The sequence below is a fragment of the Penaeus vannamei genome, chromosome 23 (genome assembly GCF_042767895.1).
Source record: "Penaeus vannamei isolate JL-2024 chromosome 23, ASM4276789v1, whole genome shotgun sequence".
Classification (NCBI taxonomy): domain Eukaryota; kingdom Metazoa; phylum Arthropoda; class Malacostraca; order Decapoda; family Penaeidae; genus Penaeus; species Penaeus vannamei.
Window position 1 is genome coordinate 29,033,183 of NC_091571.1, and position 19,810 is coordinate 29,052,992.

Below are 19,810 nucleotides of genomic sequence, written 5' to 3' on the forward strand. Positions count from 1 at the left end.
CCTTATGGCTGTTGTGAAATCGCACCTTATTTCCATACGCAAACACGCTTGTTCTCAAGATTCTAGTACCTCGTTACCCTGAAAAAAATGAATCTGTTCTCCAAAAATGTCCCGCGATAATTACCCCAATCTGTGCGTTTCGTGCACGTGCCTTTGTCTCCCATTCGCGTAGGGTAGCGGAAGTGACGTAGGGAGCTATGCTCTACTTGCATCACCTCTTTCTCTCTCGGTTGAGGGGAAACGGGGGGTAGGGGAGGGAAGGGGGAGGGAGTTCCTCGTGTCAGCCCGCCAGCCGACCTGGTGAACATCTGTCAGTCCTATGACACCAGAAACCTCATTTACATAATATCTGCACGTAAGACAGTCGCATCGGTGGGACAGCAAATTATATATATAAAAGCAAAAGAAATGTTTCTTAATGAAAACTGGCGCGGAGGAAAGGAAAAATGAGTACAAGGGGGTATAGCTAGGTATTATATTTCCAGGGCCCAAGTTTTAGGAAGGTTTATGTATTTGGCTGCACGAGAGTACTTGTTCGACAGCTCCCTGGGCATACAATACATTTGACTTGAGTCCCTACGTAAACTTGTACATGAATGTCTGATATATATAGATAGATAGAGAGAGAGAAAGAAAGAAAGAAAGAGAGAGAGAGAGACAGACAGACAGAGAGAGAGAAGCAGAGAGAGAAACAGACACAGATATATAAAGACAAACGTACACGCACATGTATATGTATGTATATGTATATATATATATATATATATATATTATATACATACATACATACACACACACATACACACACACACACACACACACACACACACACACACACACACACACACACACACACACACACACACATATATATATATATATATATATATATATATATATATATATATGTATATATATGTATATGTATATATATATATATATATATATATATATATATATATACCATACATGAGAGAGATATAGACAGAAAGAGATACACGGAGAGAGAGAGAGAGAGAGAGAGAGAGAGAGAGAGAGAGAGAGAGAGAGAGAGAGAGAGAGAGAGAGAGAGAGAGAGAGAGAGAGAGAGAGAGAGAGAGAGAGAGAGAGAGAGATTAGATTTTTTCAGGCTGACGGGGTTTTGAAAATGTTTTACCTTTATATGAATTAGCACTCTGTAATAAGCTCTACCTTTGATATGATTACCACAGATGTTATCACAAAACATGGTAATTGTGTCAACAATGTTTTTATGTGTATTTATTCAAGCATATTTTTTTTCCATTGCCCGCTTATTGAGTCATTAAACACTACATTAAATATTATCGTTTCTGTTTATAATAAAGATAATAATTTTTAATATAGTTGAAATTCATGATGAAACATGCAAATATACAAATAAGTAAACTGATCAATAGATGTACTGTACAGCGGGGGACATTTCAAGACGGCAAGCCCTAGGAAAAGGTAAGAGTAGAGAGCAGAGAAACGAGAGCGCCTTGCCGAGAGAGGAAAGAGGGAGGAGCATTGCGAGGGTGGAGCTATTGATGCGTGACACGTCTTGCAATTTTTTTCTTATCCTTATAAGACTTAAAATGATGATCAAGTTTCACTCTTACGTTGATTTAGATGATGGAAATCGGTTTTGATACAGCCCGGGAAAGAAAATAATGCCGTTGGTTTTCCCCAACTATCGTTATACGATAATGATTGTCATGAGTAGATGTCGCAGACCGGTTATTCTTGTAGCAGCCCGGTTTGAGTTGGTGTTCAACTTTCTGTCGGGCTTACCTTTGCCTAGGAACTCTGACTATGGTGTAATTATCATGGTGTCGCCTATGACTCATTCTGGTCGCTAGGTTTGAATTGGTGGAAAATATTGTGAGGTGGCGAGTCTGGCAACACCCGGATCGTTGAGTCATCAGTTAGGGAGTTTCTATGCGGCTACGCGGCTCGCCAGTTGAGCATTGGACTTCAACGAGGTAGGACGTGGTCTTTCCCTCAGTGAAATTAGTGCAGTGTAAAATCGTATTAAACTTGTCATTTGTAAATCTAATGATACGTATTCTAAATTTTCAAACGTAAGGAGATTTGTCCCAACGGCAGTTTGCGAGTGTGCGGTTTTGCAACCCATCAGCTATTGCTGATGTCTCTTCCTTCTTGGTATCATGAACATATAGGAAACAGTGGCCTCTTTTCAGGTTATGGTTTGTATGTAGCTTGAGCATAAGACTAGTGCTAGATGAATGGTACCGCCACCGGGGCTTGGCGCGCGCGAGCGAGCGAGCGAAGCCGGCGTGGCGGCCGTACGTTGACGAGAGGGTGTGGCAGGGGGGAGGGGGGCTGCTTGTATGCGGCTTTGCTCATTTGATGGAAGTACTGAAGTCGTTATGTAGTAGACGTAGTAAACGTGAGCTTTAATGGTAAAGCACTTTTCAGTCAACGCGCTCTTGGGCGAAAATGGTTGTTTTCCATGATCACAGATGTCAGTCCAGACAACGCTTGGTCGGCTAGTCGGCCTGTTGGCGCTCCACGCGGCGACGTGTTTGCGGCTTGTGTTTTTACGTCGGGGCGGTGTGGGGTTTACATTCTTAATGTCGTTTGCCTAGCCTCTGAGTATTTTGTGAACTTGTGGACTTACGGATGTCCTACCAGGAGTGGAGAATCCAATGAGGAGTAGGGCCTGGTCAAAGTACGCTGAGACCCGGAAGGTGTCAATGCAGGTTGTGACGTTAGTAACCGCGGAGTAGTGAAGTGACTAGCGAAGGTAGAAGCGGAAACGGTAAGAAAATCCATACCTATACAACGTCAGGGGACAGCTTGTGCAGAAAAAAACCCTCCAGCTCACTCGTATGGGTTCCATAAGCAGTTCTTGAGTGAATGTCTGAGCTCGGGCTGGCAGTCTGGCTGGACAGCTAGCAGACACCACAACCATTATGTTAAAGCATGGCGCGTTACCCAGTCTCGCTCAATATGTTTAGTAGTTGGATCAAAGGGTAATGAAATTGAACATCTTTTCAGAAGAAAGATAGTGGGTACCATGTTCGTAGTTTGTATCTTTAGACACGTATACTTTTACCGAGGTAAGACGAGTGTTGCTACCGCGTGCAGGTTGCAGAACCGCGCAAAGCCAGGGAGGATGCTGTGGGGAAAATGTTTATCGGAAAGCGTGTTGTACGTTGAACTTGCCTGATTCGCTCTATTACTTCAAATATGTATGAGTGTATTTAAAGCAACTGTTCCAGGCTGTCAAATAGGTAATTCATAGAAGTACGTATAATGGTTTCAAAAGTAGCACTTTAGGTTATGCCGCAAGGGAAATTGGAGAAAATAATTGGTGCTACAAGTAAGTGACAAGCAGTCTTCCATTCCTCTTACTGTTCAAAGGTATTTTAATTTTATACGACCAAAATTGCGAAACACCCATCGTTAAACCACCGCAACAATGATAGCTTTTGTTAGTCCCTTAGTCTACTAGTCTATCCACGCCCTCTTTGGGTGGCTTGAGCGGGGTGCGCGAGATAGGCTGGGAAAATATTTACCTCGCCTGTTGAATGCGACGAAGTGACTAGTTTTGAGATTCTTCTTCATTTTGATGCTTTTGGAGATTTTCATTTTGTATGCGATAAATCCAATATTGATTTTCTCTTTATTTAAAAGTTCAAGTGGTTCCATTTTCACAATACGCGGCACAACTGAAAGTATATTTCCAAGTAACATCTATATTCTTATGAAGAGGCGAGAATTGGGGTAAATTAATGGCGATGTCACCGAGATTAATCGGGTTCTTTATTTGCCAATGTTGGCACTGACAAGCAAAATGAGTCTTAATGTGAATGTCAAGGGCAACGCGCGGAGTCAACAGTCTGTGCTTTCGGGCGACCGAGAACTCGGTTAGTCTACGGGGCACGCTCGTACACTTTCAAATCGGCGCAGGTAATACTGCGCATTTGTCAAAACGGTAAAGTTAATATTATCTCCCAATTTGAGCAGGAAGTACAGTGTGCACTCCATTCCACGCAAGTCTGTTAACTCCATCTGTCACTTTTGGTACATTGACATCACTTCAGGAACCTTCTGTCAGTTGGGTATTGCCGCCTCAGTGAACTGTAGGCTGCCAGAGAGAACGGTTTTTCGAAATTTGATAAATTAATAGTGTGTCCTGGAACCGGACTTACGGTACTTCAAAAGCCTTATTTATGAATAATTGTTTCGTCAAAAACCCGTTTTTATCGGTGTTAGTAACTCTCCACGCAATATGTAGTTTTTTCACCATTGTCTCACTAGCATGCCCCAACGCCTCCCAACGCCCACTCTCCCAGGTATCTTTACACCCGCTCCTCCACCCCCAATAGCCCCAGCCGGCGCCCGTTCTCGAGATTGGGGGGATGACTCACAGACCAGGTGTTGTGCTCCCCTTCTCTCCCTCCTCTCCCCCTCACTCTTCTCCCTTCGATCTCCCTCCCTTTCCTGCTCTCCCTTCTCCCATCCTGGGTTACCCTCACCCCTCACCCTTTCCCGTTATGTGGAACAGCTGATGGTTGTCTCGGCTCACGCAGCCGGCATCCTTTGCAGCCGAGAGCTGCACAAGCTACACTGCGTGCGAACAGTTGGCTTGTGTTTTTCAGGATAATTTCATGGTCCTGAGGTCAGGAAAATAGAAGGCATCTTGTTTGTTCGTGTATACTATGTGCACGCAGGATCAGTGTGTTCCTAGAAGTCGGGAGTTGACTGTTTGATAATGCATGATAGCCACAGGGTGCATGTCCGCAGGCGAGTTAGTTATTTACCTGACCGTGAAACTCTTTTTCTTAGTCTAGACAGCTGTACGACCCATAATCCGCGATACACGAACGCCACTTCCCGGTTTACTTGTAAATGGGCTCTATAGTTGATTAATATGGCCCGTTATATTGCACATGAAATAGTGAAGCAATAAGGACGTTTAACACTACTCGGTAATTCTCCTGCCCGAATACAAGCTATTTTTAAAAATTCGCCCATAATTTTCATCTCTATGAATTCACCTATTCCTCATGAACGTGACAAAGCTGTTGAATGTAGCGATAAGTCTAGTTCACGGCGGCTTCTCACGATCCCTGCGATAAGGGTCTTGCTCGCTGGCTTGGTAACAACGATCTCACCCCATTTTTTAATCTGCATTATCTCCGTAGTCATGTAGGTGGGGGGGATGTTTTATGCGATAATCTTTTGACGCCACGGGGGGGGGGGGGGGAGAAAAGGGCATAGGGTTGAGTGTTGGACTGAGTAAACAATGGGGTGCCAGATGTTCCGGTTGGCAAGCCAGTGCCTAAGCAGATGATTGGGGCACTTTTTTGATTTTGTGACTGGGTGTGGCCACGAATGGAAGGGGAGGGTGTATGAGGGTAGAGCGGAACAAGCCGAAAAAGACGGTGGCGTCAGACACGCTACAGCAACCGTGGTTCTTGTAAATAGCGCCGTTAGTTAAGGTTTTACATTGAACTGAACTGAGAGATTTTACATTGAACTGATTTTTTTCGCTTGTCATCACCTTTTTCCCCCCTTCGCAGATATTACGCTAGCTCCCTCTTTTCCCCTTGCCTTTCTGCGGTTTGTTCCACTGTTCAAGAGACCATCTCCCTTCCCCCCAGTCTTCCGCTATGTCGTTAGTCACACCAATCGCCAACCATTTGAAATTATAGCCATGTATACAAATGAGGGGGGTCAAAGATCACTGGACCTGACACACACACACACACACACACCACACCACACCACACCACACCACACCACACCACACCACACCACACACACCACACATGTACACATTTATACATGTATGAATACATACACATACACAATGTACACATGCACACATGTGCACACACATTTACAAACACATGTACACACACACATTTACAAACACATGCACACACACATTTACAAACACATGCACACACACACACATTTACAAACACATGCACACACACACACATTTACAAACACATGCACACACACACACATTTACAAACACATGCACACACACACACATTTACAAACACATGCACACACACACACATTTACAAACACATGCACACACACACACATTTACAAACACATGCACACACACACACATTTACAAACACATGCACACACACACACATTTACAAACACATGCACACACACACACACACACACACACACACACACACACACACACACACACACACACACACACACACACACACACACACACACACACACACACACATTTACAAACGCATGCACACACACACACATTTACAAACACATGCACACACACACACATTTACAAACACATGCACACACACACATTTACAAACACATGTACACACACACACATTTACAAACACATGTATGCACACACACACACATTTACAAACACATGCACACACACACACATACACATTTACAAACACATGCACACACACACACATACACATTTACAAACACATGTACACACACACACATTTACAAACATGTACACACATACATACACACATGTACATACATACATACATACACACATGTACACACATACATACATACACACATGTACACACATACATACATACACACATGTACACACATACATACGCGCAAACACTCACACATGTACACACATACATACGCGCAAACACTCACACATGTACACACATACATACGCGCAAACACTCACACATGTACACACATACATACACACATGTACATACATACACACATGTACACACACATGTGCACACACACGTACATACACACACATGTACACACATACACATGTACATACATACACACATGTACATACATACGCACATGTACATACATACTTACACACATACACATGTACACACATACATACACACATACATACATACACACATGTACACATACATACACACATGTACACACACATACATACATACACACATGTACACATACATACATACATACACACATGTACACATACATACATACATACACACATGTACACATACATACATACACACATGTACACATACATAGACATACACACATGTACACATACATAGACATACACACACATGTACACACATACACATGCACATACGTACGTTCGCCCAGCAGGAGTAATCGGAGGCTTTTGCAATGCCTTTAATCCTCTAGTTCTCCTCGAGGTCTAAATTAGTAATTGGTTTAGATCTCGGTCGTGTTATCGGACGGAATTCCTGCCCTCCAGACGCCTTGGGTTTCGGGAACGGTCTTGGCTGCGTCTGTGGTCGGCTCCGTAGCGATGGTCTGAGGGCAGAGGATGTTTGTTCAATGTAGAGGATGTAGCCGTACGATACGTAGGTTTCCCTTTCCTTCACGTCTCCTCCACTTGTCCCGAAACTCTGCTCTTCTATTTTCTCTCCTCCTCTTCGCTTCGCAACTCGGCGTTTTCTTTCCGTCCCTTTCTCTCTCGGCTTGCTCCCTCTCCTCCGTGGATTGCGGAACCGCGGTCGGCCCGGCCTGTTTGTTTATACGTTTGCTCTTTCATTTTTTAAGGTCTGCCCTTTTCGGTTTGTTTACATAATGCTATTTTTACACCGACGGGGCATCGTTTTCGCTTCAATACTCAATTGTTCTATTTTTATGAGACCGAAAGAATAATATTAGAGAGAGTGAGCGAGAACCAGAATGTAGGTTGCTGATGGCTGCGAGCGTTGGCGAAGGGTGAGGACGGCTGCAAACAAAGGGGCCAAACCCTGGAGTGCCCTGCTGGCTGCTGCTGCTCCGGTTGCTGCCATCTGTAATCCGCCTTTCTACTCCCCTCCCCCAGTTTTCCCTGCCCCCTGCTAACGGAAGTAGACCTGAATTCAGAAGGGGAAACCGTGTCGGCAGTTAGGCACAATCTATCGTCATTTGGTATTTTATAGCGTGGGTGCACTTTAAAGTAGAGCTCGCGGCTGTGCGGCTGTCCCGCGTGTGTATCGATAACGGGTGCGCGCGCGAATTTACCCCCCTACAACACACCTTGTGTTTTCGACGTTTTGCCAGTATCGGAAAATCATAACGTCTGTATATTGCTGGAGTCGTCGCCAAGCTCTGAGTTCGATACAAAGCCCCCAATTTCTGGCGCGTCGAGTGTTTGCAAACCGTCTTTACACGCCCTCTTCCTGCAGGGTTTCATCAGTTATGTCATATCGCCATTTTTATTCACATCACGTTTTTGTTTTTCTTTCTTTCTTTGAAGAAACTATCCCGTTAGACATTTTATTTTACCATTTCCCCGGAAAAAATGTAGGAGCAGACAGTGATACAATTTAACGAGAGGTGTACACATTAAGAGTACCGGTGCCTCGTGTTCGGAACGGCGTGTGGGATGCTGGAGAGAGTAATGTGTGGGACTGGCAAGTTAGATGTCTTTTCTTTACTCCAATGTTTTCCATCGGCAGTCAGTGATCTCACCGGTCTTGATGATAAAAATTCGGTTTGATGGCTGGTACTTTATGGTATATTTGTGATTTATTCTGCAGATGCACTTGTTCATTTATATATATATATATATATATATATATATATATATATATATATATATATATATATATATAAACCCCGCTTTTCCAATCACTCCCTACCCACTACCTTTCCTTTACCCCTCTCCCTACCCACTACCTTTCCTTTACCCCTCTCCCTACCCACTACCTTTCCTTTACCCCTCTCCCTACCCACTACCTTTCCTTTACCCCTCTCCCTACCCACTACCTTTCCTTTACCCCTCTCCCTACCCACTACCTTTCCTTTACCCCTCTCCCTACCCACTACCTTTCCTTTACCCCTCTCCCTACCCACTACCTTTCCTTTACCCCTCTCCCTACCCACTACCTTTCCTTTACCCCTCTCCCTACCCACTACCTTTCCTTTACCCCTCTCCCTACCCACTACCTTTCCTTTACCCCTCTCCCTACCCACTACCTTTCCTTTACCCCTCTCCCTACCCACTACCTTTCCTTTACCCCTCTCCCTACCCACTACCTTTCCTTTACCCCTCTCCCTACCCACTACCTTTCCTTTACCCCTCTCCCTACCCACTACCTTTCCTTTACCCCTCTCCCTACCCACTACCTTTCCTTTACCCCTCTCCCTACCCACTACCTTTCCTTTACCCCTCTCCCTACCCACTACCTTTCCTTTACCCCTCTCCCTACCCACTACCTTTCCTTTACCCCTCTCCCTACCCACTACCTTTCCTTTACCCCTCTCCCTACCCACTACCTTTCCTTTACCCCTCTCCCTACCCACTACCTTTCCTTTACCCCTCTCCCTACCCACTACCTTTCCTTTACCCCTCTCCCTACCCACTACCTTTCCTTTACCCCTCTCCCTTTTCACACCTTCGCCTCTTTCTCCCCACCAATACCTTCGTATTTTGTCACTGTAACGCTAACATTTTTCTTTCTTTCTCTCGTCTCCCAGAAGTTAGCCTTCGAACCAGAATCACCACCACCTACCACCACCATCATGAGCGCCGAAACTCCCCTCAAGGACCTTCCCAAGGTTGACCCCACCCTCAAGGGACAGCTCGAGGGATTCTCCGCCGTAAACCTTAAGAAGACCGAGACGGAGGAAAAGGTTCGCCTGCCAAACAAGGAGGGTGAGTTGGGGACTTTTCATTTTTAGAGGAAGAAAAGGAGGACGGCGGGAATATAGGACCGGAAAAAGTGTGTAAGAAAAATTGCTTGTTAGAAAGAGGCAAGAGGTGTGAGGAAGGTGAGACGGGCACGAGGACAAGAGTTGTGTGTTGTGTGCTTCGTCCGGCGGAAGGAGTGTGTAGCTGATCAAGCGGAAATCGCTAACTTGGCTGTCTGGAGCCAGGTTTCCCTCCCCTCGTAATAATTAGCCCCGTCTTTGTTTTCAGAGTATATATTTAGGCAAAACAATCCAAATACCATTGTAGGACTAGCAGGACCCCAGCCACAGTGAATGTAAAAAGCCTATGTCACGGCTGGCCGCAAGCTAAGGTGAATGTTTGATTTGTTTTGAAATCTGATTGAGAGGAGTTTTGAGTTTTTGAATTGAGCGGTTTCCCTCCCATGGTTTGTATTTTTACGCCTAAATACCTAGTGGAATAGTTGCCTTGTGGTTGGTAGGGGAGAGAGCGGAGATGTATTCCCGCGTTGTGAGAGAAGCCTCCTGCCATCCGTGCAGTTTCCACGCCGTAGGTGTGTCTCGGCTCCTGTAACAGTATCGAGTATCTTTGCAACACGTCGTGTACAGTCGACGGGTTGTCCTAGTAAGTTTATTATCGCTTGTCAAAGTACAGAGAATGGCAGCTTGTGCAGGTGCACCTCCACAGTGCTAACCGTTTTATTTGCTTTGGATAACGGTAATAGTCATTGACAATAGAATGCTTCAGCTACGTATCAGGTGCTAGCAAGGCGCTATCAAAACAGTTGTAGTCATCCCAAAGTCCTGAATTAGTAGATGAGGTTTAGCAGCTCTTGCATCATTCTACAGCTTATCTCTTGTTAGGATACAAGACTTCCTTATTTTAGAAGCTGCCATATTTACGCTACCTTTTTCATAATCTACAGTATATGTAGGAGATATACTTGAACACGGCAGCTTGTAGCAGTTACTATATATATATATATATATATATATATATATATATATATATATATATATATATATATATATATATATATATATATATAAAATGTGTGTGTGAAATGCATGTATATTAAGTACCGGCATTCTGCAGCGATTAGACTTAGTATTGACAAAGGCAGCAAGGGAAAACGGGCAGTCCCTGTTATTACCCCCCTCCCTCCCCTCAGCCCCTCGCCCCCGTGATTTTCTTTTGCGAAAGCTGAAGCAGAGGCTAGTGTTGTGTATGGAATGGATGTTTGGGAAGGTTTGCGTTTTGTTTGTTTGTTTTTTGCACTTAAGCGTGTTGTGCACCTGAGTGTTGCATGTTGACTCTTGCATGTGTTTTTCTTTTTTATACATATGCATGGTGAGGCCAAAATGTATTTGATAAATTATGTAACCCTTAGTTTTAAGTACAGTTAGATATTAGGTATAATTAGAAGTAAATAGTAATTGGCGTGTTGTCAAGAACGTTATTACTTAAATGCAAAACAAATTAGTTTGAATAATGTAGATTAGGAACTACTATAAATTAAGGAAATAGACTTTAATTGTAGACTTTCCAAAATTAAGAATTTATAGAAGCATGATCTCTATAGTTACGATTTTTGGCCTTGCATTGTTGGCATAGTGCTGTTGCTTTCTTTTTGTCTGGTCCTCATACAAAACCTGGAAGTTTGTGCCAAGGATGGAATGCAGGCAATCTTTTGTGTTCACCTAGCTTAAGTTTTGCTCAAGGTTTTCCCCGGTCTACATCCTTGAGCACAGACCTTACTTTTAGTTTCTAGAGTTCATGTGTGCATGATTGCTTCTGTTGCATGACGAGACAGACGTGGCACAAGAGAAGCAACACATAGAACATCTACAGAACATCAGCGAGTTTCGCAGCGAGAGACTCAAACGAACGTCCACCTCTGAGAAGTTGGTCCTCCCCAGTAGTCAAGGTAGGATGAGACTCGTCTTCCCTCTCTCGCATAAGAGGTACAACTCGCTGCCTCACACTTTTTAATAATATGATTACCTTCTTGATTCGTTCCATTCACGAAACTCGCCTATGGTTGTGACGCTGCACTAGTTCACTCTACGTGGGTCTTGCGTACGCGTAGACTGCAATACTTTTCCATTCACTCTTTATGCCACACTTTGATTGCGCACAGTCGTAAACGCTTCTTTCGGAAACTTCTCTTCCCGTCATCGCTCCTGGTTATTATCTGTGTCTGTACGCCAAATAAGTTATTTAAATCAGAGGAGGGTAAAACTAAGATTTGATTTCAAACCCTGGAATTGTTGGATTTTGGTAGGTACTCGAGTTCCATTAGCTGAAGTTATTTCGGATTACTAGCTTTCCGTAAGGTTTCCCTCGATTTTTAGTATAAATATTTATTTTGTTGATATAATAAATGGTGTTTTAGGATATTGGTCGATAGTGAACTCTCCGGCCAACTAGATGGCACGCTGCCAAGCCGAGTTGAGCGATGAAGACTAAAGGAGGTGGCCTTGACTTTGACCTTTGCGGTTCGTTGACGTATGTATTGTTGGGCTTCGCTGAAGCTTGGCATCTGGCAGGAGCTGCATGGTTATTGCTACCTATAAATTTAAATTGTTTAGGTTCAAGGGAAATGAACTTGGAATGTCCTTTGTTTTATCACGGAATGGTCCATGAAGATGTGGCGGAAGTTATCCTGGGAGACCTTGACATTTATGGATGTTTGATTTGCTTTGTGGGAGAAAGAATTTTGTAGTTTTGTGGAGAGTTCGTGGAATTTGTAGCTTTCTTGGTCCCGCCCTTCGCACGGGCATTCCATGCCATTTGAATTCCTTTTGTTGGGAAGTTGTCCCAGTGGTATTGGTTAGGGCGCGGTTAATTACCTGACGATGTAGCGGTAAGTATAAACAGGTGCTTTGATTAGACATGCAGTTCCTTCTGGGATATGCATATGTAGCCTTGCTTGACGGTATGTATCTGTACCTTTCTTTCCATGCTTGAGCTATAGGAGTTCTGTTTTTCTCTTGTAGTTACAGCTATGGCAATAACATTTCTCTTGCCCTAACGAATCTGTAAGTGAGAAATGTATGAGGTGCTTTGGGTCCTGCTTCAGCACCGTGTAAAGGGAGTGCTTGTGATTGATAAGTGTTAAGCGATTTATTTATATATATTATAATGAATGGCGTGGGTTCTTGCAAATCCCTTAGCTGGCTTCAGAGGATGGCTGATCTATGCAAGGTAATAAAGAAGTGCAATCTACTGTTGCCATTCCATGATATACTGCCCATACCCTTGATTAACATATCATTAATAATGAGTACTGTAATGATGAACTATTTTTTATAGATTATATTTCAGTATTGGAAGTAAATTTGCAAGATTTTTTTTATAAGTTCCAGGATATTGTTCATACTTATCAGTACTTATTATGTAATATTTATCAAAGGCCTATTGCCACAATGAGCTTGGTCCACTAAACAAAATTATTATAATTTAGATAAATATTAAAAAGATGGTTGCCTAATTTTAAAGATAAATATTATTATAAACTTCTAATTAAACATAATTATTGATTTTTATTTATAAGATTTATAGGATAAACCTAAACAAGGCCATAATAATGATATACAGTATTACACTTACAATAGAAAATATTTTTGCAACACTATTTCCCACTCTTTAACAGTGGTTTTGTTTTTATTCTTGTATTTTCTTATATATTATAGATTGTGTTGCTCAATATTAGAATGTTTTCACTTTCTCTCCATTTCATTCCTAAGATTATATTTTTAAAATTTCATCATCAAGAAAGTTTTCATGTCACCAGCACCCATACTGTCAAAATGCAAAATTTATTGTTTCATAAATTTCACTTTTCTTAATCGTTCACACTCCCATTCATACCCTTTATCCGTTTCCAATTTGTGGACCAAACTCCTATGCCTCATTTCATGCATGCTCTTTTGTGCTATTGTGCCCTACTAGGATCTCATGTTTATACATTGGTGCATGGCCATGCATGGTATTTCAGACGTGGAAGCAGAGAAGGCAGCACAGGCCCATCTGCAGGCCGTCGAAGGCTTCAATACTGCACAACTCAAGCATGCCAATACCCAAGAAAAAATTGTTTTACCTGCTAAGGAAGGTGTGTCTTTGTACATCTGGGTGATCCTTTTTTTGTTTTTTGTTTTTTGTATTTGATGAATTTATTTGTTATAGCATTATTGCACTTTACATTTTCTATTTCTCTCACCTTTCCATTTATTGTTTTGAAGTTCTGTCATTTATTGATCGTGTAAGGTTTAATTATGTTGAGAATGCACCATTGTTGTGTAGATTCTTTTATTCTATTTTGTTTGAATTAGTTCTCTTTGTAATTTGAAGTTGAATAGAAAATTTGCTGGAGGAAGAGGCAAAAGTAAGTGTACAACTTTCCTTATGTTCTTTTCTTATTATTTCGTATTTCAGCCAACATTTCTCTCCTCTCTGTAGCATTCTTGTATATGAAGAATGCAGATAGTTGTAGTACAACCTGCATTTTCCTTAACTTTTTGCAGACAAAAGTAGAGTAACTAATGATTTTTGCTGGGTCATTTCACCTGCAGATATTGAAACGGAACGAACACATCAGAGTTTATTCCAGGGTGTAACAGGCTTTGATAAGACCTCTATGCGGCATGCGGAAACGCAAGAAAAAGTTACCCTACCAGCCAAAGAAGGTAGAATGAAGGACAATACCTTGTTTGCTGCATTGTAACCTTTAAAAGCATTAACCCTTTAAACTGGGGGAGCACTCTGAGGTGAATACTTGATAAGAGAAAAGATACTCACCTCTAAAACTAATCTCTCTAAAAAGTATATATAACTGAATTACTGTTACCAAATGGTAAAACTGATGACACTAACGGTTATCGATGTGCAGTCTCAGAACTGATGCTAAAATTATCAGTAATACAATGGTTTCCTCTCATTCTTGTAATTGAAAGGGTTAATACTTCAGAGTTGCAAATGTTAGAAAGATTCTGTTTAGCCTGAAACAGAAGTACTATTACAGCAGTTACGTTGGAATGCTAGTAATTGCAGCTAACATATTGACCTCTGAAGTGCTTATGACCTGAAGAAAGCATCTAGTTACTCCCAGTGATGCTACAAATACAGATAAATTACCCTAACACTTGCAGAAAGTTTGGTCTCCTTTTTCTTTTTCTCTAAAGCTATCTTTACTGATAGTTCATTAGGTATGTTTTTATTTATTTTGCCCTTTTGTTTGTCTTCTAACCTCTCCATGTTGATCATTTTCCAGCTGGCATTGTACTAGTTATTATTTATTTTTATTTTTTTTTTATTAATTGCTCCTAACTTGTCAATTTTGGGGAAATAAAGGATGATATAAAGGAACACTATATACACAACATACATGCTGCAGTAAAACAACCAAAGCACAATAGTTTGCTGACCTAGTACAGTTTGTAGTGTGCTTATTTGGAAAAAAAAAATCCAGTCGGATATTAGATGTATCCTCAGGATTTCTGATGAAATAATGGAAAACTCATGAAAGATTGCACTCTTTATCACATTACTATGTGACTTTACAGGATCAGGTGCTTGATACTTTTGTTACCTGAAACCTGGTGTGAATATTCTATTGATTTACTTTTAATGCTCATTTTACATTTATTTACTGTTCCTGATTACTTTTGGGGCGACAGATATCGAGACTGAGAAGACACATCAGAGCATTTTCCAAGGTGTAACAGGATTTGACAAGTCCCAAATGCGACATGCCGAGACCGAAGAAAAGGTTGCCCTACCTGCCAAAGAAGGTATCATGCATGGATAGTGCATCCATGAAGGGTCAAAATGGGAATTATTGGGTGTAGAGCTTAGACTAGCACTACTATTAATTGCAAGCTTGCCATTTAGTTTTTTATAAATTTTTCATCCCTTTTGTATTTGAATACAAAAGAATCAGCAGATTGGCTCAGCATAGTTTATTTCTTGTCACATAAAGTAACGTAGCTTTCTTTTACTATAACAGTACTAGCAAATGGAAAATTTGTAACAAAGGTCTATATTCTGAGCATTTTCTGCATTCAAGAGAGTAGAATATCAGAACTTAAGAGAAGAAATATAGTGAACAGGGTATTATGGAAGATCCTTGTTTTAGTTCCAGGAAAGAAATATTTAGCAATATAAAACATGAGGAAACTAAATAGGTATTTCCCTCGTGTCATTTTGCTCTTTTGTCATGAGATCATAGATTTGATACTGGTATTAGGGCTCTCTTGAAAAAAAAATATATATATATATGAAAAATTAATATTCTATAAGTCTAGTGTATATACATACATGTCTAACATTACATAAAACACACATGTACATATATATACACAAGAAAGTTCAAAATTGGGCATTTAACTGCATGTCACCTATCCTGTATGTCCTTAAAATGATGATGGTCTCTGTAATATGCTGGTATGGCATTTGTCTTGTATCACTGACATTTTTTCACGTAATGGTAATCAACTTCATAAGATACTAACATTTCATAATTACAGAACGTGTTTTCATTGGCTATTAGGGACTTTTAAAAAATATTTAGTTTATTTGATATGTAATTTATGAAACCTTCATTTACATTTCAAAAGGGAAAATAAGAATTATATTTGTTGATGACCACATTGAATATTATACATATGTATACAGATATGTATATGGATGAAATACATGTTTGTATATATTTTATGAATATATATATATAATGTGTGTATACACATGTATAAATATTAAGATCATATTCCATACTTTAGCAAATTTTTCTTTTTGGAAATAATTGCACATTCTTCTAAAAATACTTAGATTTAGATGTATGGGCATTATTTGCATGCCATTAACAGGGACAAAAGATCATAAAAAACATAAAAATCTCTGTATAAGAAAGAAACAGAAGAAAATGTTAAACCTTTTGAGTTTCTCATTGTTTTCTATCATTTATGAAAGGTGTGTTGAAAGACCTCTGTGTGATAGGTAAATTTCTGGTTTCTTTAATAGGTAATTGGGGAATAAGTTTTAGAATTGTTAATGTACTGCTACTTTCAATTTCATTCTGTATTCTTTACATTACATTTTTTCTGAACTTTCCTCTTAGATATCGAACAGGAGAAAACCCATCAAAATATTTTCCAAGGTGTTGCAACTTTTGATAAGTCAACCATGCGACAGACTTCCACAACTGAAAGGGTATCTCTCCCTACACCTGAAGGTGATGATGTAGCCTTCATTATTTGATTTGGAGAGTGGGTCTGATGCAGTTAATATATGATAGGTTTTTGTGTGACTTACTTTCAGTTTGAGTAGGGAATGAAACAAATTTTTATCAGTTTAACATTAGACCTCATTTTAAAGGCATAGTCTTGTATACAACCAATGACAAGCCTAGAGGAACTGTCAAATATATTTTTTGCTCTCTCATTATAATGGTCTCAGTAGTACAGAGACTTAATTAGTAGGAAGCTTTGCATTGGGTTTTCTAGTTTTACATTGCCTTAAAAAATTCATGGTTTTACATTAATTTCGAGGCTTTTACTGTTATTGTGGTAGTTATATATAACTTAGTAGAAATTGCCAAGTGATTACTAAACCCTTTATTTTTTAAGAAGATTCACATAGCATATGAAATTGTTCAGTTAAAATGTTTAAAAAGAAAGTATGAGCTAGAATTTAATAGTTGTTCTAGATTATATTATATAAAGTTGTGAGAGTAACGTAGTAAATGGTAGGAGTGTTTAATGCAAATGTAGTGTTTAGAACATTACTCAACAGATATTAAGCTGGAGCGTACCCACCAGGGCATATTTCAGCGATTGGTGTCCTTCGACAAAAGTGAAATGAAGCCAACAGAGACAGTTGAAAGAAATGTTTTGCCCTCCCAAGCAGGTTGAGGTGCATGGTCTTTAATGAAGAGGATTAACATGTTAACTCCTGTTCTCTCTCTCCTGTGTTTTTGTTTCTTCTCTCCTAACAGATTAATATTTACCATTGTTTACTTGCCGTCTTGTGTACACTGACTTTATTTGGGGTAATATTGGGTTTAGGATTTAAAGTTTTTTTTACTAATATAAACTACAAAGTTTAAGATTAAGAAATCATTTCGGATAATCATTGTGTGTCTGTGTGCGTGTGATCATATGTTAATGTTTCATATACAAATACATCATTTATCTAAAGTTAGCGAACAAATTGCATGGCACATAATCATGCAACTACAGTTACAATGTGCAATGTATATCATTTAACATATACTTGTCATTGAATAACCTTGCTTCTTTTACAATATGATTGTGCTTTTGTCAAAGTTTGTCCTGACAAGCATATTCTTGGATGGTGTTGATCATGTATTGTTAAATAAGAACAGATGTCAAGATGTGGTGCTGTCTGTATTTTTATGCACTACTGTGTTCTTGTCACCAATACACATGTTTGCCTGAAATGCCTTTATGAAGCTTTATAAATGAAGTGCAAGTCTTTATTTTGTGGGTACTGATTGAAATGAGTTTTCCAGATATTGAGACTGAGAAGGAACATCAGGCACTCCGCCAGGGTATTGAGGGCTTTGACCATTCTGCTTTGAAGAAGGCTGAGACGACAGAGAAGAATACCCTTCCAACTAAGGAAAGTAAGTATTAGTGTTAGTTCTTCTAACTTATTATTTATTAAGATACTTATCATATAGGTAAGAGAAGCAGAGTGTAATTGTCTCTGCTGTCACATCTCCAAAGTATCATCCACACAAGGGCAGTTCCCCCTTTAGCAGACTTGTAACAAGGAACTACCCATTCTGATAATTCTTAAAACTCAGCTTGCACCTGATATCATAAGCACTTAGTGTGGCTGAAGACAAGTATTAGAAAGTATCAATATATATATATATATATATATATATATATATATATATATATATATATATATATATATATATATATACACATATGTATATACATATGTATATACATATGTATATACATATGTATATACATATATATATATATATATATTATATACATTATATACATTATACATTATATGTATATATATTATTATATATTTTTTTTTAAGAGTATTTAACTCTGCTTTAATTCTTGCATATCTTTTACAGTGATTGAGGAAGAGAAGAAGGCCTAACAAGGTTTGCCAGGAACACATCTATGTTCACTGTGCATCCCAGTGATATCCTCCCTGCTCTCCCTAGAACTTCTGATAGTTCTGCAAGCCAAAATGTTTTGTACTGTACTTTGATAATCTAAGTGTATAGGTAAACCAACTGATTTTGTAACCGGATATCATATGCTATTCTTTGAGTCATTATTATTTGCTTTAGTGATAAGATCAAGGTGCTCACCAATAGCAAGGCGATGGCAAGAAGTGCAAAAGGGACATTTAGAAACTGCATGATAATTTTCATTGCTTTTGTGCACCCTCCTAGTAATTTATCAGCAATGCTAGTGGACCAAAATTTCACCTTGCTTCCGCCTTGTTCAATAGAAGGTAAAGGTCTCCCATGCAGGTAATGGAAAACTGCCAAAAGGTACAATGAATTTGTAATTTGCCAGGATTGTAATGTGTGAGTCTCAATTTTTACCCCATTTAATTTGCATTTAATTGTTAGCATTTACATGAATTTTTAAGTGTTTATAAAGAATTTATCTTTGCCTTGTTTCAAAATTAATTTGCTTTTTGGGGCATCCAAGTAAATGTGATTTTGGGAGCCAATAAAGTGCTTTTGTATTCCTTTGTTTATTTCTACCGTCGTTTTTTCCAGTTTTATTTTCATGGTTTTATGCCTTTTTAGTCTTGGGTTTAGACATTTGAAATGTTTTAATTTTGAAATTTGATTATTTTGACATCTTCAATTGGCTTTTACAATTTCAAACCTCACGTTCCAACCTCTTAATGTGCTGTTAATAGTCATTAGTGATGAAATGAATGGCATACAGAATAAAACTTACCAAAAATTAACTCTGATCTTTTAGACCAAATCACCCAGCCTTCAGTTGTTCAAAACACCTGCAGTAGAGATTTTTTTTTATTCATATATGAAAGGAAAAAAAATGACAATGAAAATTACAGGCTGAAGATCTTTTGCGCTAATCACACAATCAATATTCTACTTTTTATAAGGAATCACAAAAAACA

General features: G+C 39.7%; 1 protein-coding gene across 14 annotated transcripts; it reads left to right on the forward strand.

Moving 5' to 3' along the window:
* The first annotated feature begins 1,821 nt into the window (after positions 1-1,821).
* Positions 1,822-19,402, forward strand: cib (thymosin beta cib). 14 transcript variants are annotated; one of them, XM_070137858.1, is made up of 10 exons: positions 1,822-1,982; positions 9,457-9,634; positions 11,463-11,576; positions 13,650-13,763; positions 14,224-14,337; positions 15,328-15,441; positions 16,767-16,880; positions 17,441-17,554; positions 18,180-18,293; positions 18,774-19,402. In XM_070137858.1, the coding sequence occupies exons 2-10, from the start codon at positions 9,502-9,504 to the stop codon at positions 18,797-18,799; spliced, it is 957 nt and encodes a 318-aa protein (XP_069993959.1). In that variant the 5' UTR covers positions 1,822-1,982; positions 9,457-9,501; the 3' UTR covers positions 18,800-19,402. The 14 variants fall into 14 exon arrangements, with proteins under 14 accessions (XP_069993959.1, XP_069993967.1, XP_069993958.1 ...); XM_070137857.1 differs by lacking the exon at positions 1,822-1,982 and adding an exon at positions 2,399-2,423; XM_070137859.1 differs by lacking the exon at positions 1,822-1,982 and adding an exon at positions 2,501-2,782.
* The last annotated feature ends 408 nt before the right edge of the window (positions 19,403-19,810 follow it).